This window comes from Palaemon carinicauda, chromosome 5, assembly GCF_036898095.1.
Source record: "Palaemon carinicauda isolate YSFRI2023 chromosome 5, ASM3689809v2, whole genome shotgun sequence".
Classification (NCBI taxonomy): domain Eukaryota; kingdom Metazoa; phylum Arthropoda; class Malacostraca; order Decapoda; family Palaemonidae; genus Palaemon; species Palaemon carinicauda.
The window spans coordinates 91,072,227-91,093,290 of NC_090729.1; the positions used below are offsets into that span (position 1 = coordinate 91,072,227).

Sequence of the window (21,064 nt, forward strand, 5' to 3'; positions counted from 1 at the left end):
GAAGCAAAACAGAAAAAATTTTGATTTTATACTTGTACTCTAAATACATGATTTCCTTCATCATACATGGATATTTTTTCACCAAGAAAAGGACACTATTTTTTTCATAAGTAAAATGTTTACCAAACTGATTTATTTTTCTATTGAATTTATATAAATATAATCTAGGGTTAAAAGGATAGCATTTTTATTGATCTAATGATAATGTTTTATATTTTTTTTTTACTGAAGGAAAGAAAGAATTAGAAAAAAAAAATATGCCCCTTTTGCCAGCATGTGAAGATTATTTTCAGTAATAAATAAAGTGTTTAGTTAATGTTCTAGTTTATTTTAATTAATTTCCAGTATATTACAATAATATTTTGGTAAAAAAAAAGCCCATTTTGATAAAATTTGGATACTTGAAAAAAATATATAATTCTTAGCATGTGTACCACATGGGTACACATCGCTCATTCAGAGAGTCCCCTGTGAACTATATGTGGAGCACATCGCAGTCAACGTGTCAAAGGTTGTTCAGGTATGTCAACCATGGTTATGAATCAAGATATTGTATTAAAATAGAATCCCTATAAAGATAGATTAAAATAGAATCCCTATAAAGATAGATTAAAATAGAATCCCTATAAAGATAGATTAAAATAGAATCCCTATAAAGATAGAGCCGTCAGTGGAACTCAGTCAGTGCATTGTAAGCATTACTTAAAAGTTCTTAGGAACATTCTTTCAGCCCCTAGCTGCATTCACTTTTTAGCCCTCAGCCTTACATCTGTTCCCATTTCCCTCCTTCCATCATGCTCTCCAACCTCTTAACTTACTTTCATCACTGTTACATATTTTACTTTTACCTCGCAGTCACCTATTGGCAGTGAATGGCCTCCCAGGTCCCAATGCCAGGCCTAATGGCCCAAATTTGTAAATCCTAAAAGTAAGATGAACGAGTTATTTTCAAACCATGTTGTTCCTCTTTGTTTTGGGGCAGGCGTTTTTATCCTTTCATTGTCGGTGAACCTTGATAATTTAGGGGATTGCATATCTCAAATTAGCTAAAGTTATGGTAAAAGACAGATGCAGCAAAGTAGGCTTTTTGAGTAGGTCTGAGTAATCCGATCCCCATTTTCAGTTTCTGCTTTCATCTGTAGTAAGCAGCTCTTCTAGAGGGGCACTCCAAAATTAAACCATTGTTCTCTATTCTTGGGTAGTGCTATAGCCTCTGTACCATGGTCTTCCACTGTCTTGGGGTAGAGTTCTCTTGCTTGAGGGTACACTCGGGCCCACTATTCTTCTTTCTCTTTCTCTTGCTTTTTTATGTTTTTATTTTACATATGACAGATATATTATGTTGTTACTGTTCTTGAGATACTTTATTTTAATTTTTAATTACTTTTTTTGTAGTTCCTTATTTCCTTTCCTCACTGGACTATTTTCCCTGTTGGAGCCCTTGGGCTCATAGCATCCTGCTTTTCCAACTAGGGTTGTAGCTTACCAAGTAATAGTGATAATAATTTGCAAGGTATTACATTATTCTAGTCTAACATCTCCTTTGACTGTAAATTCCTTGTTCTCATGTAGTATTATTCAGAGTAAAGGTGTTTCAATTAAATGACTGGCTTGAATTAACCAAGGCTAGGCTTCAGATTATTATCCTATCCCAGGGTAAGGTGGTTGAGTATGCAAGCAAATTTGTTCAGGGTTTTGATGATTACATCTTATGATTGGTGTTGTGAGAGGTATTTCCATTACTAGATGTATTGAAATAACTGTATAGGGTATTATTTGCACATAGATTTCAGTGTGGTCTATTATACCTTAAATTTAGAGAGAAATTTGTCTTTGCATTACAAATTTCAAATGAGTTCATTCAGTTAACATATTGTTGAGATTCAAAGTATTTGATTTACTTTCTCTGTCAAATTATACCAAAGGCTCAATGAATTTGGGCTATATTTTTTTTTAATGAAGAAAGTGAGAGGATTGTCAAGGGGTGACCTTGATATGCAGCAGAAATTTGAGTTTGTGGCGATGTTCTCATTTCTATTTTCCTTATGATATTTGATAAGACATTTGCTTACTTTCCAAGATACAGATTTTTGGATGAAGTTTTTATCATCTTTTCTTCGCGTATGAAGTGTTTTAATCATGGAAATAGACATGATTTTAAACTAAATTCTAGTATTTCCATAATTACTTCTGAATGGAACTGGTAACCTAACCTCCACCCCCCAACTTTTTTTGGTGGTACTCAAGTTTAGTAATCCAACCCACTTAAATCAAAGCTTTGTATATATATATTCCCTTGTGAACCCAGTCGACTCTCACTTCACAATAACTTGTGAGTATAGGGAGACTTAATATTGTTAGGGAATGGCTTGACAGCATGGGCTAAATTTTTTCTTTATTGTTTTTATTCAGAGGTCATCAAGTTTTCACTTTTAATCGATAACATGTTTTATCTAAAGGTACGTAAGAGATTTTAGTTTCAAGTCATTTTTATTGTTATTATCTCCTAAGCAGCAGTTCAAGAGGTGGTCGTTCCAGAGATTCTAAAAAGTACAGAGAAGTCAGTTCTGAGTCTGAATCTGATGATGAAGATAAGAAGAAACCAAACAAATACTTCAAGAATCGAGAAAGGGAGCGAGAGGAGAAAAAGAAGAAGGGTATGTAAATTTTATTTTTGTTGTGGGCCCATTCTTAGAAATCTTAGTCTTATGATACATAGAAGTAAAGATTTTATGAAATTTTTCATGTACAGTAAATGTAGTGAAGTAGTTTTTCTGTGATGTGGAACTTGTGAAAAATATTAAGGAGTTACTTGATGAAAAAAGGAGAAAACGGGTAATAGTAGTGTACTAGAATATCACAGTAGTTGACATGGATTTGTTAGCCGGCCACCCCCTCATACGCACACCTGTGTATTCTAATCACTTTTCTTTTGGCTTGGAGAGAATAGATGTGCCATCTCTCTCCCTTAACTGTTTTTACTGGTCTTTGACTTTTCTTTTGTTTTGGTTTTTCTTAATTGTTTTTATCTATATTTAAATGTTATTGTAATATATATATATATATATATATATATATATATATATATATATATATATATATATATATATATATATATATATATAATTTTTTGTTTTCATTAGTGGGAATGTTGCTGTTCTTTTAATTGCTGGGTGTGCGGCATTCTTAACGCCTGAGAAACCTTCTCTTCAGTCTCTTCTCCCCTAGACATCAAAGAACCGTAGGCTGGTGGCCTCCCTCTCTTCTTCATCCGCAACAACCGGCCTCTGCCTCAGGGGAGTTGTCTTTTCCCTCCGTTCGGATGTTGATGTCACTTGCTCCCTGTGAGCTCATTGGAGGGAAGACCTCTTGCAGCCTACCCAGGGTTGGACTTCGGTCTTGCTCCTCTTAGCTGACTGTACTTCGGATTACTGTGTCTCTCGGGGGTAACCTCGCCCGTCCACGGGTTAGGTTTTTCCCCCTGGGTTAGGTGGAGATTTTTCTCAATTTGTTTTTCCTCAGCGCTAACAACCAATGTAGGAGTACGAAGTCAGATTTTCCTGCCAGCCTTCATCATCTTCACCTGGGCCTGCTGCAGCCCAGACCTCTGCAGCAGTGGCTGTTCGCAACTCTTGAGTTCTGTGATTAATCCCTTCGGGGGGAACATAAAAACAAACTTTGGCTTTGTTTCTCAGGCAACATTTCATGTCGACCTTCAATTCGAGATAGAGTTCATTGAAGGGAAGCAGAGAGTGCTGCCCGGAGGTTTGCCTCCAGGTGTTGGTACTTTCCTTACCGAGGAGAGTCCCTCCACCAGTTGCTGTTTGCCAGTTTTCCTGCTTGCAGGGAGAATTGCCGACAGCGGTAGCAGAAGTTGTTCCCGCCCGTGGGAGAGTCTTCCTTTACCTCTTTTGGTCGTCCCTTTGAGGGATTTCTCCAGCAGGAATTGGATTCCCCCATTCCCATCCTTCGTGCTGACGTTCGGTTTTTGGGTAACCCCCTTGGGGGAATCCAGAGAATGAACTTCTGCTTCTTTCTTGTGCAACATTCAATGTCTACCTTTGGTGTGAGCTAGAACTCGTTCAAGGGAAGTATAGAGTGCTGCCCACAGGTTTTCCTTCTTAGGGAGAGCCCCTCCACCAGCCACTGTTTGGCAGTCTTCCTGCTTGCCGGGAAAATTGCCAGATGTTGGTTGCCTTCATGTTTTGGTCTCCCCTTCCGGGGATTCCTTCAGTGGGAATTGGATTCGTCCTATTCCCGCTTTTTATCTTCGGAACAGACCTCTGCTGTTTCATCTCTAGCGAGACTTGTCTCTTGAGCAGACTCGTCTCACTTATTGCTGATTGTCAGGTCTCTGAACTCCTTGCCGATCGCCAGCTCACCGATTGCTGATCACAGATTTCCAGTTTGCTGATTGTCAATCTCTAGTTTGCCGATTGTCAGCCCTCTGATCTCCAGCTTGCCGATCGTCAGCTCATCCCTCGCCAATCTCAGATCGCCAGCTTGTTCGCCAATCGCCAGCTCGTCGTTCGCCAATCACTAGCTCGCCGTTTGCCAATCGTCAACTTGCTGATCGTCAGTGCACCGATTGCCGACAATCGCAGATCTTCAGTTCGCTGATCATCAGCTTGCCGATCTCTTGCTCACCTTTTGCCGATAGCTGATCCCTAGCTTGTCGATCACCAGTTTGCCAATCATCAAACCATTCTGGTATTCTCCAACTTCGCGATTGTCGATTACCAGCTCGCCGATCATTGTCTCAGATCACCTTTGCCAGCTCGCCGATTGCCAGCTCACAGCTAGACCTTTCGACAGCTCTGCTGTTCGCCAGTTAGCCTATTTGCAGTTCGCCAATCAGCTAACCAATTGCCAGCTCACTGATCGCCTGCTCTCTAGTCGCCATGTTGCTGATTCGCCAGAGCTCATATTTACCAGCTCGCCAATTGCCGAATCAGCGGCTAGGGGATCTCCAGCTTCTTACTGATCGCTCCGTTCGCCGATCAAAGTTCGACAACTCGTTAGTCATCTCGCCAGCTAGAATCTTGGGTTCAAGCCCTCTGGACTAGAATCCTCAGTATCGTGGTGAATGGCTATTATACCAGTGATTAACTTGAGGTTATACCTGTCATTTAATCCTTCGCCTTCTCATAGAGGTGACCCAGAGCTTATCATGTGTTAGGATGGAATTAACTCATAACATTTACAAACAGGTGCTTTGTGAAGCAGACCAAGCCAGTGCAAGGTGAAAGTGCTTCTGACCTTCACCTCCCCTTCCTGCAAGACGTGACCTACAAGAGCATGCAGACGTTCTGCATCACCCCTGTGGTGGCTACACAATAAATGGTTTATAACACCTCGAGCGCCTTGATGGACAAGTAGCAGTTAGTGAGGGCATAGTTAACTGATGGTAAGCCTGGGATAATTGACAAAGAATGATTGGCTCGCTCTTTCTTTCATCTTTCTCCTCCTATGTGGTAACAGCTCCTAAGGTACTCTGCAAAGCTGACATTCAGTATCTGAATGCCTCTTATGTAACCTAGTATAGATTAATATATTTGTTAGGTCCCTATACCCCCTGGCAAGGTGGGATTGGGTAACGTCTTGGGTTACTTCTTAGATTCCTAAATTTTTGAGAATATGTTCCGTAGACTAGTCACACTGCTAGCATCACACATTCACCAAGATTGCTCAGCCTGCTAACCGTGCTTTGCACATCTAGCGAGGTTTCAAGGTTGCTCTCTGTTACGTTCAGAGTATGTACGGGAAAACCCCTGTTCAAAGACCAGCCAGTTCGTCAGGACTTCCTCCCTCCAAATGGATGAGTCATCTCTATTGAATACAGTAATACCTCGACATACGAGTTTCCTAATATACAAGGAATTTGAGATACGAGGAAAGTTTCGAGCAAATTTTTGCACCAAGATAAGAGACAAATTTGAGATACGAGGATATGAGACGGTTCCCTATGCGGCCAGTAGGTGGCCGATTGTGCGAGAGGCTGCTCACCAGGACAGCACCACTCACTCTTTCCCATTGGATCTCCATCGTGGAAAGTTATCTCCGAGCATCAGCCGTAGTGTTTGCATTTTTACGTGTTTTTTTTATTTGTTAATCAGTACAGAATTAATTGAATAAGCAAGGGGTTTAAAGCAAGCGAGTGCAAACAAGGGTAGTGAAAAGAAAAAGCGTATGAAGACACTTGAGATAAAGCATAAAATAATTAAAAAACATGAGAGTAGTGTACAAGTGACTGAGCTGGCTCACCAGTATGAGGGGAGTACATCAACAATATGTACCCTCCTCAAGCATTAAGTTTAGTATAATGCAAGATTAGCATTTATTTTTAAGTGTATGTACAGTAAGCTAATTTCATTCAAGTTAGATTTAAAGTTTAAGTTATGTTAGTAGTGTTACAAAAGTGTAGCGTACCGAACGTGCTGCCGTCCTCTCCCCCTCCTCCTTCGCACACCCTACCGTTAGCAGCTACCGTCTGTCTCAAAGGTAAGAACTCCATAATAATGTCACATTTTATTGCAGATCATAACCAGTACATTGGTATTGTTATTTTGTGAGCATAGGTTTTGAAGTAGAACAATTGAAAATGTTTTTCCGCTGTAATACTGTTTTTAGGTGTTTTTTCAGAGGGTGGGAACGGATTAAGTTTTTTTTTTTTTTTATATCGGAAAAATTGATCCGAGATACGAGCGAGTTGACATACGAGCTCTTGTCCCGGAACGCATGAAGCTCGTATCTCAAGGTATTACTGTAATGCTCAACTGTGATATTTTCATCTGCCAGGAATGGTAACTGCTTTCTCTTTTGTACATGTTGCTGCCACTTTTTCAAATTACTCTCCTAACTCATCTTTAAGGGGTCCTGTCGGAATGCCAATTTAAGGGGGAATAGGAAGAAAAACACAAAATATAGAAAAATTAATTGAGCATCGTACGGCAATGGAGAATGCATTTACGAAATATTTTGTCAAAATTCCTCTTACTTTCATAGTGACAGGGTAATTATTAAAAGTAACTCAATAAGCCAAAAACATTGTTCCCTACAAGAAAATGCAGTATTTCTTCTTATTGTAAAACTAATTGTGAGCAATGGCATCAGTATGGATTCCACAAGTCTAAAGATGATGTATTAAATTACACCCTTCGCCCGTTAGTCCTATCACAAACCTAATAGAGAGTATATGTTTGAGTTTCACCTCTGACACTCATTCATTTTCATGTAGGTTTTTCTCGTTTTCGGCAAGAATTTTATCATTTCAAAGAGGAAGAGACAGTTTCAACATCTCGCTGACATAAGGAAGAAGGAAATTTGCTCCAATAAGAGTTCAGAAGTGGGTAATATCAGCAAAATTAGTGGTGTTAGTGATGGAGAGAGATAATGTCTCGCCCAATAGTAGGAAGATATTGAGCAAAGGGATCTTCATTTATGATTAAATTATGATAAATAACTTTTTGGTTTATTAATATCCAAAAAGGAACATAATTCATAATAATCATGATTTATTAATACTGTCTTTGTAAAATTACAAAGAAAAACTTTGAACACCCTTATCTCAGAAATATACTTATTGACCTTCAAATTCTCTCTTCTCCCTTAGTTTTAAGGATATAGCACTGAAATTTGGTATAAAACTTGAAGACATTATAAAATAGTAAAATAGAGCTCTCTTTTCCAACTTTTGTTTTATAGTTTTTTCTTACTTTTTATCCTTGAAATATGGGGTTCATTCTTTTTACCATAATGAAAAAATTCATATCAGTAAAAAAAAAAAAAAAATTGTTTTATAGTTTTTTCTTACTTTTTATCCTTGAAATATGGGGTTCATTCTTTTTACCATAATGAAAAAATTCATATCAGTAAAAAAAAAAAAAAAAAAAACACAATGACTTAGAAAAAACCCTCTATTCTATTTGAGGTCTATATTACGTCTATACAGGTCATTAATGCAGTTTGGAGATATCCTAAGTCACCTTATTAACCCTTTACCCCCAAGCTATTTGGAACTTTCCAACCCTTAACCCCCAGGGGTTATTTTTTTCAAGCACATTTTGCAGTATAATTTTTTCTTAAATTGCTCTAACAGCCTTAATTTTCGTCATAGAGAGGTCAGGTTGGTCTCATTCTCTTGGAAAATGCCTGAAGTTTCTCAAAAAAATTATCAAAAACATGCAAAAAAAAATGTAAATAGCAGTTTTTTGCAAGGACGTACCGGTACGTCCATGGGGGTAAAGGGATGAGTTTTGTGAAACGTACCAGAACGTCCTTGGGGGGTAAAAGGGTTAAGTGGTATGCATGTCAAAATCCTATCCTTAAATTAGTCAGCCGGCTCCCTTGAAAGTTAAGTGTGTCTGCAAGATAAAAGATTTTCTACTGTTTCTGACATTCACACATTTTGGCCCTCTTAAATCTTACTCCCTTACTTGTTACACCACCTGTTACATTTTGGTGAAACAGTACCAATGATAACCACCACACTTTTCCCCCAACAACAATAACATGGCCACTACCTTACAGTACATTTTTTGTCCCATCTTTTCCAATCACCATATGCTTTGATTTCTTTCAATGAGATTCAGTTCTGTTCTTCATTGCACTCTTTCACCTTCCAAACATTTCTACCACCTCTTTCTTGGATTCTTCTAACAATCAACATATGGAAGGGTTTATAGAGAGAGAGGCAGGGTAGTGAAACCAGGATGTAAAGCAATTGATGAGAAGAGATATATCAATATATGGCTGAGGATAAATAAGGAAAAGGTTAGATATACATACATACATACATATACCATGGCACTTCCCCCAATTTTGGGGGGTAGCCGACATCATCAAAGAAACAAAAACAAAAGGGGACCTCTACTCTCTACGTTCCTCTCAGCCTAACAAGGGACTCAACCGAGTTCAGCTGGTACTGCTAGGGTGTCACAGCCCACCCTCCCACATTATCCACCACAGATGAAGCTTCGTAATGCTAAATCCCCTACTGCTGCTACCTCCGCAGTCATCTAAGGCATCGGAGACAGCAGCAGGGCCTACCGGAACTGCGTCACAATCGCTCGCCATTCATTCCTATTTCTAGCACGCTCTCTTGCCTCGCTCACATCTATCCTCCTATCACCCAGAGCTTCCTTCACTCCATCCATCCACCCAAACCTTTGCCTTCCTCTAGTACTTCTCCCATCAACTCTTGCATTCATCACCTTCTTTAGCAGACAGCCATTTTCCATTCTCTGAACATGGCCAAACCACCTCAACACATTCATATCCACTCTAGCTGCTAACTCATTTCTTACACCCGTTCTCACCCTCACCACTTCGTTCCTAACCCTATCTACTCGAGATACACCAGCCATACTCCTTAGACACTTCATCTCAAACACCTTCAATTTCTGTCTCTCCATCACTTTCATTCCCCACAACTCCGATCCATACATCACAGTTGGTACAATCACTTTCTCATATAGAACTCTCTTTACATTCATGCCCAACTCTCTATTTTTTACTACTCCCTTAACTGCCCCCAACACTTTGCAACCTTCATTCACTCTCTGACGTACATCTGCTTCCACTCCACCATTTGCTGCAACAACAGACCCCAAGTACTTAGACCGATCCACCTCTTCAAGTAACTCTCCATTCAACATGACATTCAACCTTGCGCCGCCTTCCCTTCTCGTACATCTCATAACCTTACTCTTACCCACATTAACTCTCAACTTCCTTCTCTCACACACACTTCCAATTTCTGTCACTAATCGTCCAAGCTTCTCTTCTGTGTCTGCAACCAGTACAGTATCATCCGCAAACAAAAACTGATTTACCTCCCATTCATGGTCATTCTCGTCTACCAGTTTTAATCTTCGTCCAAGCACTCGAGCATTCACCTCTCTCACCACTCCATCAACATACAAGTTAAACAACCATGGTGACATCACACATCCCTGTCTCAGCCCCACTCTCACGGGAAACCAATCACTCACTTCATTTCCTATCCTAACACATGCTTTACTACCTTTGTAGAAACTTTTCACTGCTTGCAACAACCTTCCACCAACTCCATATAACCTCATCACATTCCACATTGCTTCCCTATCAACTCTATCATACGCTTTCTCCAGATCCATAAACGCAACATACACCTCCTTACCTTTTGCTAAATATTTCTCGCATATCTGCCTAACTGTAAAAATCTGATTCATACAACCCCTACCTCTTCTAAAACTACCCTGTATTTCTAAGATTGCATTCTCTGTTTTATCCTTGATCCTATTAATCATTACTCTACCATACACTTTTCCAACTACCCTTAACAAACTAATACCTCTTGAATTACAACACTCATGCACATCTCCCTTACCCCTATATAGTGGTACAATACATGCACAAACCCAATCTACTGGTACCATTGACAACACAAAACACACATTAAACAATCTCACCAACCATTCAAGTACAGTCACACCCCCCTCCTTCAACATCTCAGCTCTCACACCATCCATACCAGATGCTTTTCCTACTCTCGTTTCATCTAGTGCTCTCCTCACTTCATCTATTGTAATCTCTCTCTCATTCTCATCTGCCATCACTGGCACCTCAACACCCGCAACAGCAATTATATCTGCCTCCCTATTATCCTCAACATTCAGTAAACTTTCAAAATATTCCGCCCATCTTTTCCTTGCCTCCTCTACTTTTAACAACCTTCCATTTCCATCTTTCACTGTCTCTTCCATTCTTGAGCCAGGCTTCCTTACTCTCTTCACTTCTTTCCAAAACTTCTTCTTATTCTCTTCATATGAATGACCTAATCCCTGACCCCACCTCAGGTCAGCTGCCCTCTTTGCCTCACGTACCTTGCGCTTTACTTCCACATTTTTCTCTTTATATTTTTCATACTTCTCTATACTATTATTCTGCAGCCATTCTTCAAAAGCCCTCTTTTTCTCTTCCACTTTTACCTTCACTCCTTCATTCCACCATTCACTTCCCTTCCTCATGCTGCCTCCAACAACCTTCTTTCCACACACATCACTTGCAATCCCAACAAAATTTTCTTTTACTAACTTCCACTCCTCCTCTAAATTGCCAGTTTCTCTTACTTTCACTTCGTCATATATCATTTTCAACCTTTCCTGATATTTACTTTTTACCCCCGGTTTTATTAGCTCTTCAACCCTCACTACCTCCCTTTTACATCCACCTACTCTATTCCCCCATTCTTTTGCTACAACTAATTTTTCTTCCACCAAAAAATGATCAGACATACTGTTAGCCATAAACTTTCTTTTTGAAAAAGCTATTACTTATCACCATCTCTTGCTCAACACACATATCTACCAGTCTCTCACCACTCTCATTTTCACCTGGTACGCCATACTTCCCAATGACACCTTCTACCTCTCCAGCGCCCACTCTAGCATTTAAGTCACCCATGACAACTACATAATTCCTTCTACCCAGTCCTTCTACACCTAGTTAATTCATTCCAGAACTCATTCCGCTCTTCTTCACTTTTCTCACTACCTGGCCCATACGCACTGACAAACGCCCAACATTCCCTACCCAACCTAACCCTTACCCACATTAACCTAGATGATATCTCCTTCCATTCCACTACTTTACCTGTCATCCATTCACTCAGCAATAAAGCCACACCCTCTCTCGCTCTTCCCCTTTCAATCCCAGACACTCTACCAGACATTTCACCAAACGTCACTTCACCCTTTCCTTTTATCTTTGTCTCACACAAGGCTAATACATCCATCCTTCTATTCCTAAACATACTTCCAATTTCACATCTTTTACTCTCTATCGTTAGATATAGACAAGGAAAATAGGAAGAACAAACAGTAAGATGCACATAGCTGAGGCAACGAGATAGTTGGAGAAATGGAATTAGAAACTCAATACAGCCAAGGAAAAAGATAAAAACATGAAAGATGCCAAAGTGAGAGAGGAGAATATGGAAATAATGTAAAAAGAACAAAGTACATAAGATGGATATGGAAAAATAAAGTTGAAAATAAAGAAATATTGGTGTGATGGAATTAAAATAAAAAATAGAGAATTATCATGAAATGAGACAGGATTGGCATGATATAGTGACCAAAATATAATAACAGGTAGAGGTTAAAAGGCCCTGATATGATGAACCCTGAAAATCCCCAAAGTCATTGACATCTGGATTAACAAGTGACTTAATGAAAGGAGCAGTCTTCCATCCATTAGCTTAATTAGATTAGAGGTATATAAAATTGTGATTACAAGGGAAAAGAGCCTTACATATTTTGTAATGTATACATAGCAAGGGGGGGGGGGGTGAACAGCAATGTAAAAATTATAGAGAAATATAATGAGGCTACTTGATATAGGAAATATTAAAAATGGTGCTGGAGTTGAGGCTCGGAAAAATTACCAAAACAAATAAAACGTGCACTGCAAAAGCAGTAGCTATCTGAAAGACTCAATAAGATAGTATTTTAGATTTTTCTCTACTATAACAATAGATCTGGCATGAAGACAACAAAATGAGATTAATGTTATACATGAAGAATCAAAGCTTACCACACTTTCCATTTACCAGTAATGTAGGACACTAAAAAGGAGTTTAGGAAATGGGTATCTTATCCTGAGAGCTATTTCAAGCCGATGGTATAGTGTTGGTAGAAAAGGAGGTGGAAATATTCAGATGGTGTGCAAGTGGGATGAAGGGGGTGAACTGAAAAGTAATAAATAATAATAAAAAAAAAAAAAAACACAAAGCAAAATCAACAAAGACAATCTGGAAACTTGTATGATGCTGTTGTGGGAGAGGTGAGAGGCTGAACTCTGTACGGTGTATCAAATGTAGAAAAAGCTGCTCTGGATTATGAATTCTACATGACTTGAGAAATATTTGATACTCAAAATGTATAACAAGAGTAAATACAGTAGCTATGAGAACGATGAACCTTATTGTGACAAATGGAGGAGGTACAGCATTTGCAACCAATGACATATTGAAGTGAGAAGCAGGAGTAATTACTGAAGGAACTGAAAGATAGCTAGACTAAAGGTAATTAAAAATGCCTCCTAAGCACTAGTAAGGAAAATGGAGAAAATTCTGAAAAAGGAGTATGGTAGGAGTATGGTTTAAAAGTTGGTCATGAAAGGCAGAAGCAAGGGACAATGACAACAGCTTAAAGACTGTCAATATATACATAAGAACAGTGCCCAAACCCTCTCTACCTCAAGCTAGGAGTGCCAGGCAATGGCTGCTAATGAATCAACAGGTAGACCTAGAAGCTACCACGAACCTGCATTCCCTAGCTCACAAGACTGGTGAGGTAGCAGCCATTACAAGCATTTATAGAATTTGAGCTCTTGAAACTCCATCCAACAGATCGTCAGACAAGAACAGTACAAATGAAGAATTTGCAGATATGAAGTTAAGGGGAAAGGAAAATGGCTGAAAACTCAAAAGAATGCCAAGATTTAAGACATGGGATGAAAAGGCATGAAGAAAAATTGGTTAGATGACCAATACATAGAGAAGTTCCAATACAACAAGCTGTAAGAAGACCAATGAAAAAATGGATCAATCTGATGGATGATGATCTAGTCCTGACAGCAGTTCAGGGAGATAAATGCTGGACAGAAGAGAGTGAAGTGATTCTATTTTATGTCTATTCAAATATTAGGAAAAGCTGAAGAACAAGTTCAATATTTGGAAACTCTGAAGAACAAAGTTCTATGTCTATATACAATATATAAGGTGAGCACACACTACATTTCATGACAAATAAGTTTTAAAAGAAAGAAAATATAGGTAATTACCCCAAATCCATCTATCCCGGTGATCAGTTGTAAATTAAAATATTAAGAAATGATATAGATATAGCAAAATTAAAAACCAGACCACAGTTTTCTTCGGCAGTCTGAGTAGTATACAGTATTTAACTTTTGGCTGACTTTACCAATAGATATTTTTGTTATTATTCACCTAATTTATTAGTTACTACGATTCCTCATACGTCTGGCAGTAAGTTAGGTATACTGCTTGCTAGGCTTAGATTGAACAGCAGCAGCCAGCATGTCATGAAGCCTATAGTCGGCAGTAATCGCAAAAGCATTGACGTGACAAGTGTGTCATTTTGCACTCCATACCCAAAATCCGTGTGGAATGATATACAATAAATGTTTTGTGCTCAAGTTACTACAACTGAAGATAACTTTGGTTACGGGAAGTTAAATCTTCTAACCAATAGATATTTGGCACAGCACCATGAAGAAATTTACGACAGCCTATGTAACAGAAAAGAGCCACCAAACATTTTTTTTTCGATAACATTTTCTGTTTTGTGTCATATCTAAAGTTTAGTAAATAAATCATTGGTTTGCAAAACAAGTCTGTTTCCTTTTGATTTTTCTTTTCAAAAATAAATTTAGAAATATGCCGTAATACTGTATTTAATACATATATGCAGGACTATATTTCAAAACACTCCATATTAGAGGGAACCACTAGAAGCAGAAAATTGCCCATAATGTAACTGAATTTTATTAGACATTTTATTACTGTACCTCCTTTTTATAGTACCATAAAAAATTTAAGACAACTCTTTATATAGTTTACGAAGAATAAGCAACCTTGTCTTTAGATGCGATATTGGATGTGTAATACTGACTACAATTACCCATACTAGAACTGAAGAAAGATGACAAATATGGAAGTAATTTGTATTTTTCCTAACGTACAAACCTTTAGCAACTTAATAGGGATTATCCTTTCTGCAAAACTGAAACTAGGGGAACCTACCTTAATGCTAGTTGGCGGTAGGGGTTAGGAGGGGTAGCCGAGCAACTGGACACTCCTTTCACACACACACCTGTGTATTCTGATAGCTTTTGATTGCAGGCAGGACTTATGAGGGGACAGGTGATAGCGAGTCAATTTGATGGATTAGCTAAATATTTGTATGTAAGGAAAAATAAAAATTACTTAAAATTTGTCATTTATTCCTTCACTAACAAACTTAACATAGGAATCCATTGGAACTTACAGTCACGCCGTCTCTCCATTCTACCGAAGAAGAGGTGAGAGATAGCGGGATCTGTCAAGAGACTACTGAAACTAAAGAAGATTTCAAGACGCCAACAGGAAAGAGTACTGGGTTCTCTCCAGTTCGCAGCAGTGACAGACCCAGTGCTAAAAGCACAGTTAAAGGATGCGTCACGAGTCTGGAGAAGATATGCATCAAATGCTCAAAGAGATCATCGAAGGTTGACACCGACCCGATTGCGCACGCTACTAAGGCCGTGGTCAACAGCCAAGAGCCTAACAAAGACAATTCCCTTACAACCACCTCAACCATCAGTGGTAATACACACAGATGCCTCCCTGGAAGGATGGGGAGACCATTCCCAACAAAGGAAAGTGTAAGGGAATTGGTCGCACCACTTCAAAACCTTTCACATCAACATTTTGGAGGCTATGGCAGTCTTCCTAATGTTGAAGAAACTATCCCCTCGCAGATCAGTCCACATCAGACTGGTCTTGGACAACGAAGTGATAGTAAAATGTCTAAACCGTAAAGGCTCGAGATCACCTCACATCAATCACGTGATGCTAGCCATCTTCTGCCTGGCAAGGAAGAGGAGATGGCACTTATCAGCAGTTCACCTTCAAAGGTTCCGCAATGTGATGGCGGATGCTCTATCCAGGCAAAATCCGATAGAGACAGAGTGGTCCCTAGACGCAGGCTCATTCTCCTTCATCTTGGAAAAAGTCCCAGAACTGCAGATTGACCATTTCGCAACGAGCGACAACAAGAAACTACCTCGATATGTATCCCCCTTACGAGGACCCTCAAGCAGAAGCGACAGATGCCATGTCTCTCGACTGGAACAGATGGAATCAAATCTATCTGTTCCCACCAACCAATCTCCTGCTGAAGGTCCTCAACAAGCTTAGATCCTTCAGAGGAACAGCAGCAGTAGTGGCCCCCAAATGGCCCAGAAGCAATTGGTTCCCTCTAGTTCTAGAATTGAAACTGAAGCCGTTTCCTCTACTGAACCCAGTTCTATCCCAACTGGTTCAGAAGTCGACTGTCTACACTTCATCCTCAAGAACCAACAACCTACATCTCATGATTTTCTCTCCCTAGCAGCCAAGAAAAGGTTGAGGATCTCAAAAGACAAGATTGACATTATAGAAGAATACAAGTCAAATTCAACTAGGAGAATATGAATCGTCTTGGAAGAAGTGGTTTTCCTTCATGAAATCAAGGAAACCGACAGAAATATCAATAGATTTCTGTCTTTCCTTTTTCATCCACCTACACAAACAAGGCCTAGCTTCCACAACAATAACTGCGTGTAAGTTGGCTTTGACTAGACCTCTTCTTTACGCCTTTCAGGTGGACCTTTCAGGTGAAATCTTCAATAAGATACCGAAAGCATGCGCTAGACTCAAACAAGCAACCCCTCTAAAGCCCATATCGTGGTCATTGGACAAAGTCTTGCACTACGCTTTGAAAATGAACAACGAGGATTGCACCCTAAATGATCTAACACAGAAAGTGATATTTCTGTTTGCTATAGCCTCAGGGGCTAGAGTTAGTGAAATAGTAGCCTGATCCTGAAATGAAGGCCATATTTAGTTCACAGAAGTGGGAGAACTGAACCTTTTCCCTGATCCTACCTTTCTCGCCAAAAACGAGCTGCCCACCAAAAGGTGGGGTCCTTAGAGAATCTGCCCTTTGAAGGAAGATGTCTCTCTATGTCCAGTAGAGTGTCTTATGGTCTGTCTTCGAAGAACTTCAGACTTCAAGGGGGGACAGCTCTTCCGAGGTGAAACCTCAAGATCAAACTTATCCCTAAAACAACTGAGGGCGAAACTCACCTACTTTATTCGCTGAGCGGATCCTGACAGTACACCCGCAGGTCACGATCCAAGAAAAGTTGCTTCTTCGTTGAACTTCTTTCAGCACATGGACTTTGATAGGCTCCGCTCACATACGGGTTGGAAATCATCCAGAGTCTTTTATAAACATTATGCGAAGCAAGTGCACGAGATAAAACACTTTGGTGGCGGCAGGTACTGTCATAAAACCTGTCTTCTAGTGCTGCAATGAACAGTGGACTGTTTTGGGACTCAACAGTGTATCGGGGGAATAGGTGTTAGCACCCTCGAGTGTAATACCTTTTAGTAAAAATCACTATGGTGATATATGGACTGTTCTATATAGGTGCAGAATCTAACCAATAACACCAATGCCGTGTGAACATTTGTACACAGTGTTGAAGCATATCCAACATCTAAGTGAAACTAAACAAATTAATTTCACATTATTGAGTGGCATATAATAATGGATTAATATATGTATACTCTTCCCTTACAGGTTAAAAATATATATATACCAGGACATTCATATATGCAGGCTAGATTCCTCCTCACTGTACATGGCTATCATTTTGTTTTGGTTATGAAAATAAAAAGTAAAAATGTATCTGCATCTTCTTTATCCTCAAAATTACAATAAGAGATTCCAGAGCCTTTCTATTTTCCTTAAAATAGATACCTTGTTAGTAGGATTTCCAAAGAACAATCAGGTAATCTTGAAAGTAGTTTCCCTCGTGTTCCTACGGAAATGCAAACTTGGAATCCTTATAGTCGAAGTCGACAATTTCCCTGCAAGGGGCAGGAAGCCCTAAGTTAGTTCCAAACTTAGCCAATATGACAAATAACGGTAATGTCATATATATAAAGGTCTAGGAGACTATATAAGGAACTTATTCAAAGTAAAGGCACTTGTACAAACCCACAGATATAGTACTTTCAAGTTAATTCTCTGGTAAGCTTCCATCAGGATGACATGGCCTACTCATTATTGAAAAGACCCCTCCAGAAACTACTCTAGCTGTGGCTATTCCTGCTTAAATGCAACAAGGAATGAAGGGCTGTAGTAGTACTGTATAGGGAGGTGGTCCACCGGGTACCTTGATAACGGCTCCCCTTCGTTCGCCACTCTTCCCCCTCAGAGAGTTGAATCTATTCGGTGTGAAGATTGCTGTGTGTTATTAAAAAATACGTCCCCTGATATTATGCGATATCCTTAAAGATATATTAAGGATACTCGCGCCAGGAGTTAGAATTCTGGAGACCTATGGTTAATTCTCTGGGAGTATCACTGTAGTAAATATCCATTAGAAAGCTACCTAAAGGAACTTTCCATCAGGACGACATGGCTATCTCACCCAAAAATAGATTTATCGCTTTGCTCAAAATCAATCTCTCTCTCTCTCTCTCTCTCTCTCTCTCTCTCTCTCTCTCTCTCTCTCTCTCTCTCTCTCTCTCTCTCTCTCTCTCCCTCTCTCTCCTCAGTTTTGAAGGGATTTTCGACTTATTTTTTTCAAATCACGCCCACAGCCTCAATTTTCATCATAGAGAGGTCAGATTAGTCTCATGTTTTTGGAAAATGACAAGTTTTTCATATATTTATTGAAAGTATGAAAAAAGTAATATAAATAGCAGCTATCGTTAGATGAAGTTAGGCGATGACGAAATTTTTTATCTTCTTTCGTATACACTCCGATAAAGCAAAGAGAGGTCTCATTAAAGAAACTTCAAAACCATACCATCTTATAGAAAATTTATTCAGCTATAAAATGGTGTATAATAGTTTGTAGTTAGAAGAAAGAAAACATGAAAAGAAATTAGTAAACGTCCAACAATTGTAAACCTAAATTTCCTTAGCGCAAGTAACGAAAATCGGAGATTGCAAAAGTTTCTTTCTATCGGTCATACGTAACCTATATTCAAAGCAATTTTTTTTGTTTTTTTTTTTTATTTTGAAGAAAATTCATTGAACTTTCTTATGACATGTGTGAAAATAAGGATAAAGCAATGTAAATAGTGGCTATCGTTAGGTGAAGTTAGGCAATGACGAAATATTTCATCTTTTATCGTATACATTCCAATACAGCAAAGTGAATTCTCATCAAGAAAACTTCAAAACCATCCTATCTTATAGAAAATTTATTCAGCTATAAAATGGTGTATAATAGTTTGTAGTTAGAAGAAAGAAAACATGAAAAGAAATTAGTAAACGTCCAACAATTGTAAACCTAAATTTCCTTAGCGCAAGTAACGAAAATCGGAGATTGCAAAAGTTTCTTTCTATCGGTCATACGTAACCTATATTCAGAGCAATTTTTTTGTTTTTTTTTTCATTTTGAAGAAAATTCATTGAACTTTCTTATGACATGTGTGAAAATAAGGATAAAGCAATATAAATAGTGGCTATCGTTAGGTGAAGTTAGGCAATGACGAAATATTTCATCTTTTATCGTATACATTCCAATACAGCAAAGTGAATTTTCATCAAGAAAACTTCAAAACCATCCTATCTTATAGAAAATTTATTCAGCTATAAAATGGTGTATAATAGTTTGTAGTTAGAAAAATTAAAACATGAAAAGAAATTATTGGAATGTATACGATAAAAGAAAAAAAAAGTTTGTCATCGCCTAACTTCATCTAACGATACCCACTATTTACATTGCTTTATCCTTATTTTCACACGTCATAAGAAAGTTCAATAAATTTTCTTCAAAGATAAAAACAAAATAATAAAATTCCTCTAGGCATAGGTTAGTTATGACCGAAAGAAAGAAACTTTTGCAATCTTTCCCTCTCTCTCTCTCTCTCCCTCTCTCTCTCTCCCCTCTCTCTCTCTCTCTCCCTCTCTCTCTCTCCCTTTCTCTCCCTCTCTCTCTCTCAGCAAAGTCAGTTTGAAATATGCACAGTGGCTGCTTAAAATAAATCGACGTATATTCAAATGAATATATATATATATATATATATATATATATATATATATATATACAGTATATATATACTATATGTATTCCTATAGAATACCTGAAATAAGATGAAACCTCTGGAAAAACTTAAAAATCGTAGTTACCATGTCGAGACAACGGAATTCACTTCGATCTTCAATACCTCTTAAGATTTGAGGTCGTAATTTTTTGCCTTGAGTTGCCATCATTCAAGGAATTTTTTATTTAAACAATGATCTTACTTGACCTTTAGGCCTTTTATCCAACAAATGCCTTCACACATATAAAGAGGAATATTCTAAAAAGTTATAAAGCACTATCACTTATTAGAATAGGCTCTAAAAGCACAAAATTGACGGATAACGCACGAAAGACATCCTCCTCCCACAAAGTCAAGAGTTGAACTGACACTGGGCGACGGCGAGTCTGGTGACGGACGCAGCAACGCTGTCTCCCTACCTCGTGCTCACATTGTCCACATTCCCCGAAAAAAATATGAAATTTACTAAATGTTTCGGCAAAATAGAAATAAAAAATATACAAAAATAATTCTGATAAGCATAAAAGCTGCATGGCAACCCAAATCAGCTGCTTTGAGGCCTTTAAATCACAAGACGAGGAAATTTAAAAGTCTTTGTTTGTCCTGTCCGACAATGCCAGAGGGAGGCTTATTTTTCCCCGGGAGCAAGGATGACGACAAGAAATAAGAAATATACTCAAAGTTTCGGCAAAATAGCAACAAAAAATATACAAAAATAATCATGGTAGGCATAAATAATCGCATAACAACTAGAATCAGCTGCTTTCGGACCTTTAAATTCCGAAACATGGAGATTTAAAGAGCATTACGCTCAATCCGGGGAACTTCTTCCCTACGCCTTGGCGCAAACGTAAACACATCGTTACCATGGTAACGAAATCATTTTTAGTAATTACTCGTGTAAATAGCTATGAAACCTAAACAAACTGCATATGAAATACGAGCTGAATCTATAAAGAAAATTTATAGGTCAATCAAGACCCCAGTGGAGCCCAGGGAAACTTCATTCATCATTGTTGACACGATATCCAAGGAACAATCAAACAATAGTCACGCAGGAGTAATGATGATAATTTTTGTAAAATTTGTATAAATGACTATGAAAAACCTCAAAAAATACAAAGAAAAATAATCTGATTGATAGCAGAAAGTTTAAAGGTCCATCTTGACCTCTGTGGGGATCTGGCA

The 21,064-nt window shown here is 38.5% G+C and overlaps 1 protein-coding gene across 3 annotated transcripts in view; it reads left to right on the forward strand.

Moving 5' to 3' along the window:
• Nipped-B (Nipped-B cohesin loading factor) overlaps positions 1-21,064 on the forward strand; it is a 625,968-nt gene that overhangs the window by 178,919 nt on the left and 425,985 nt on the right. For 2 of the 3 annotated variants that reach the window (XM_068373859.1, XM_068373860.1), the window contains exon 8: positions 2,512-2,657. In XM_068373859.1, coding sequence (XP_068229960.1) covers positions 2,512-2,657 — 146 coding nt within the window. The remainder of the gene's footprint in view (positions 1-2,511; positions 2,658-21,064) is intronic. The other variant, XM_068373861.1, reaches the window with a different exon arrangement.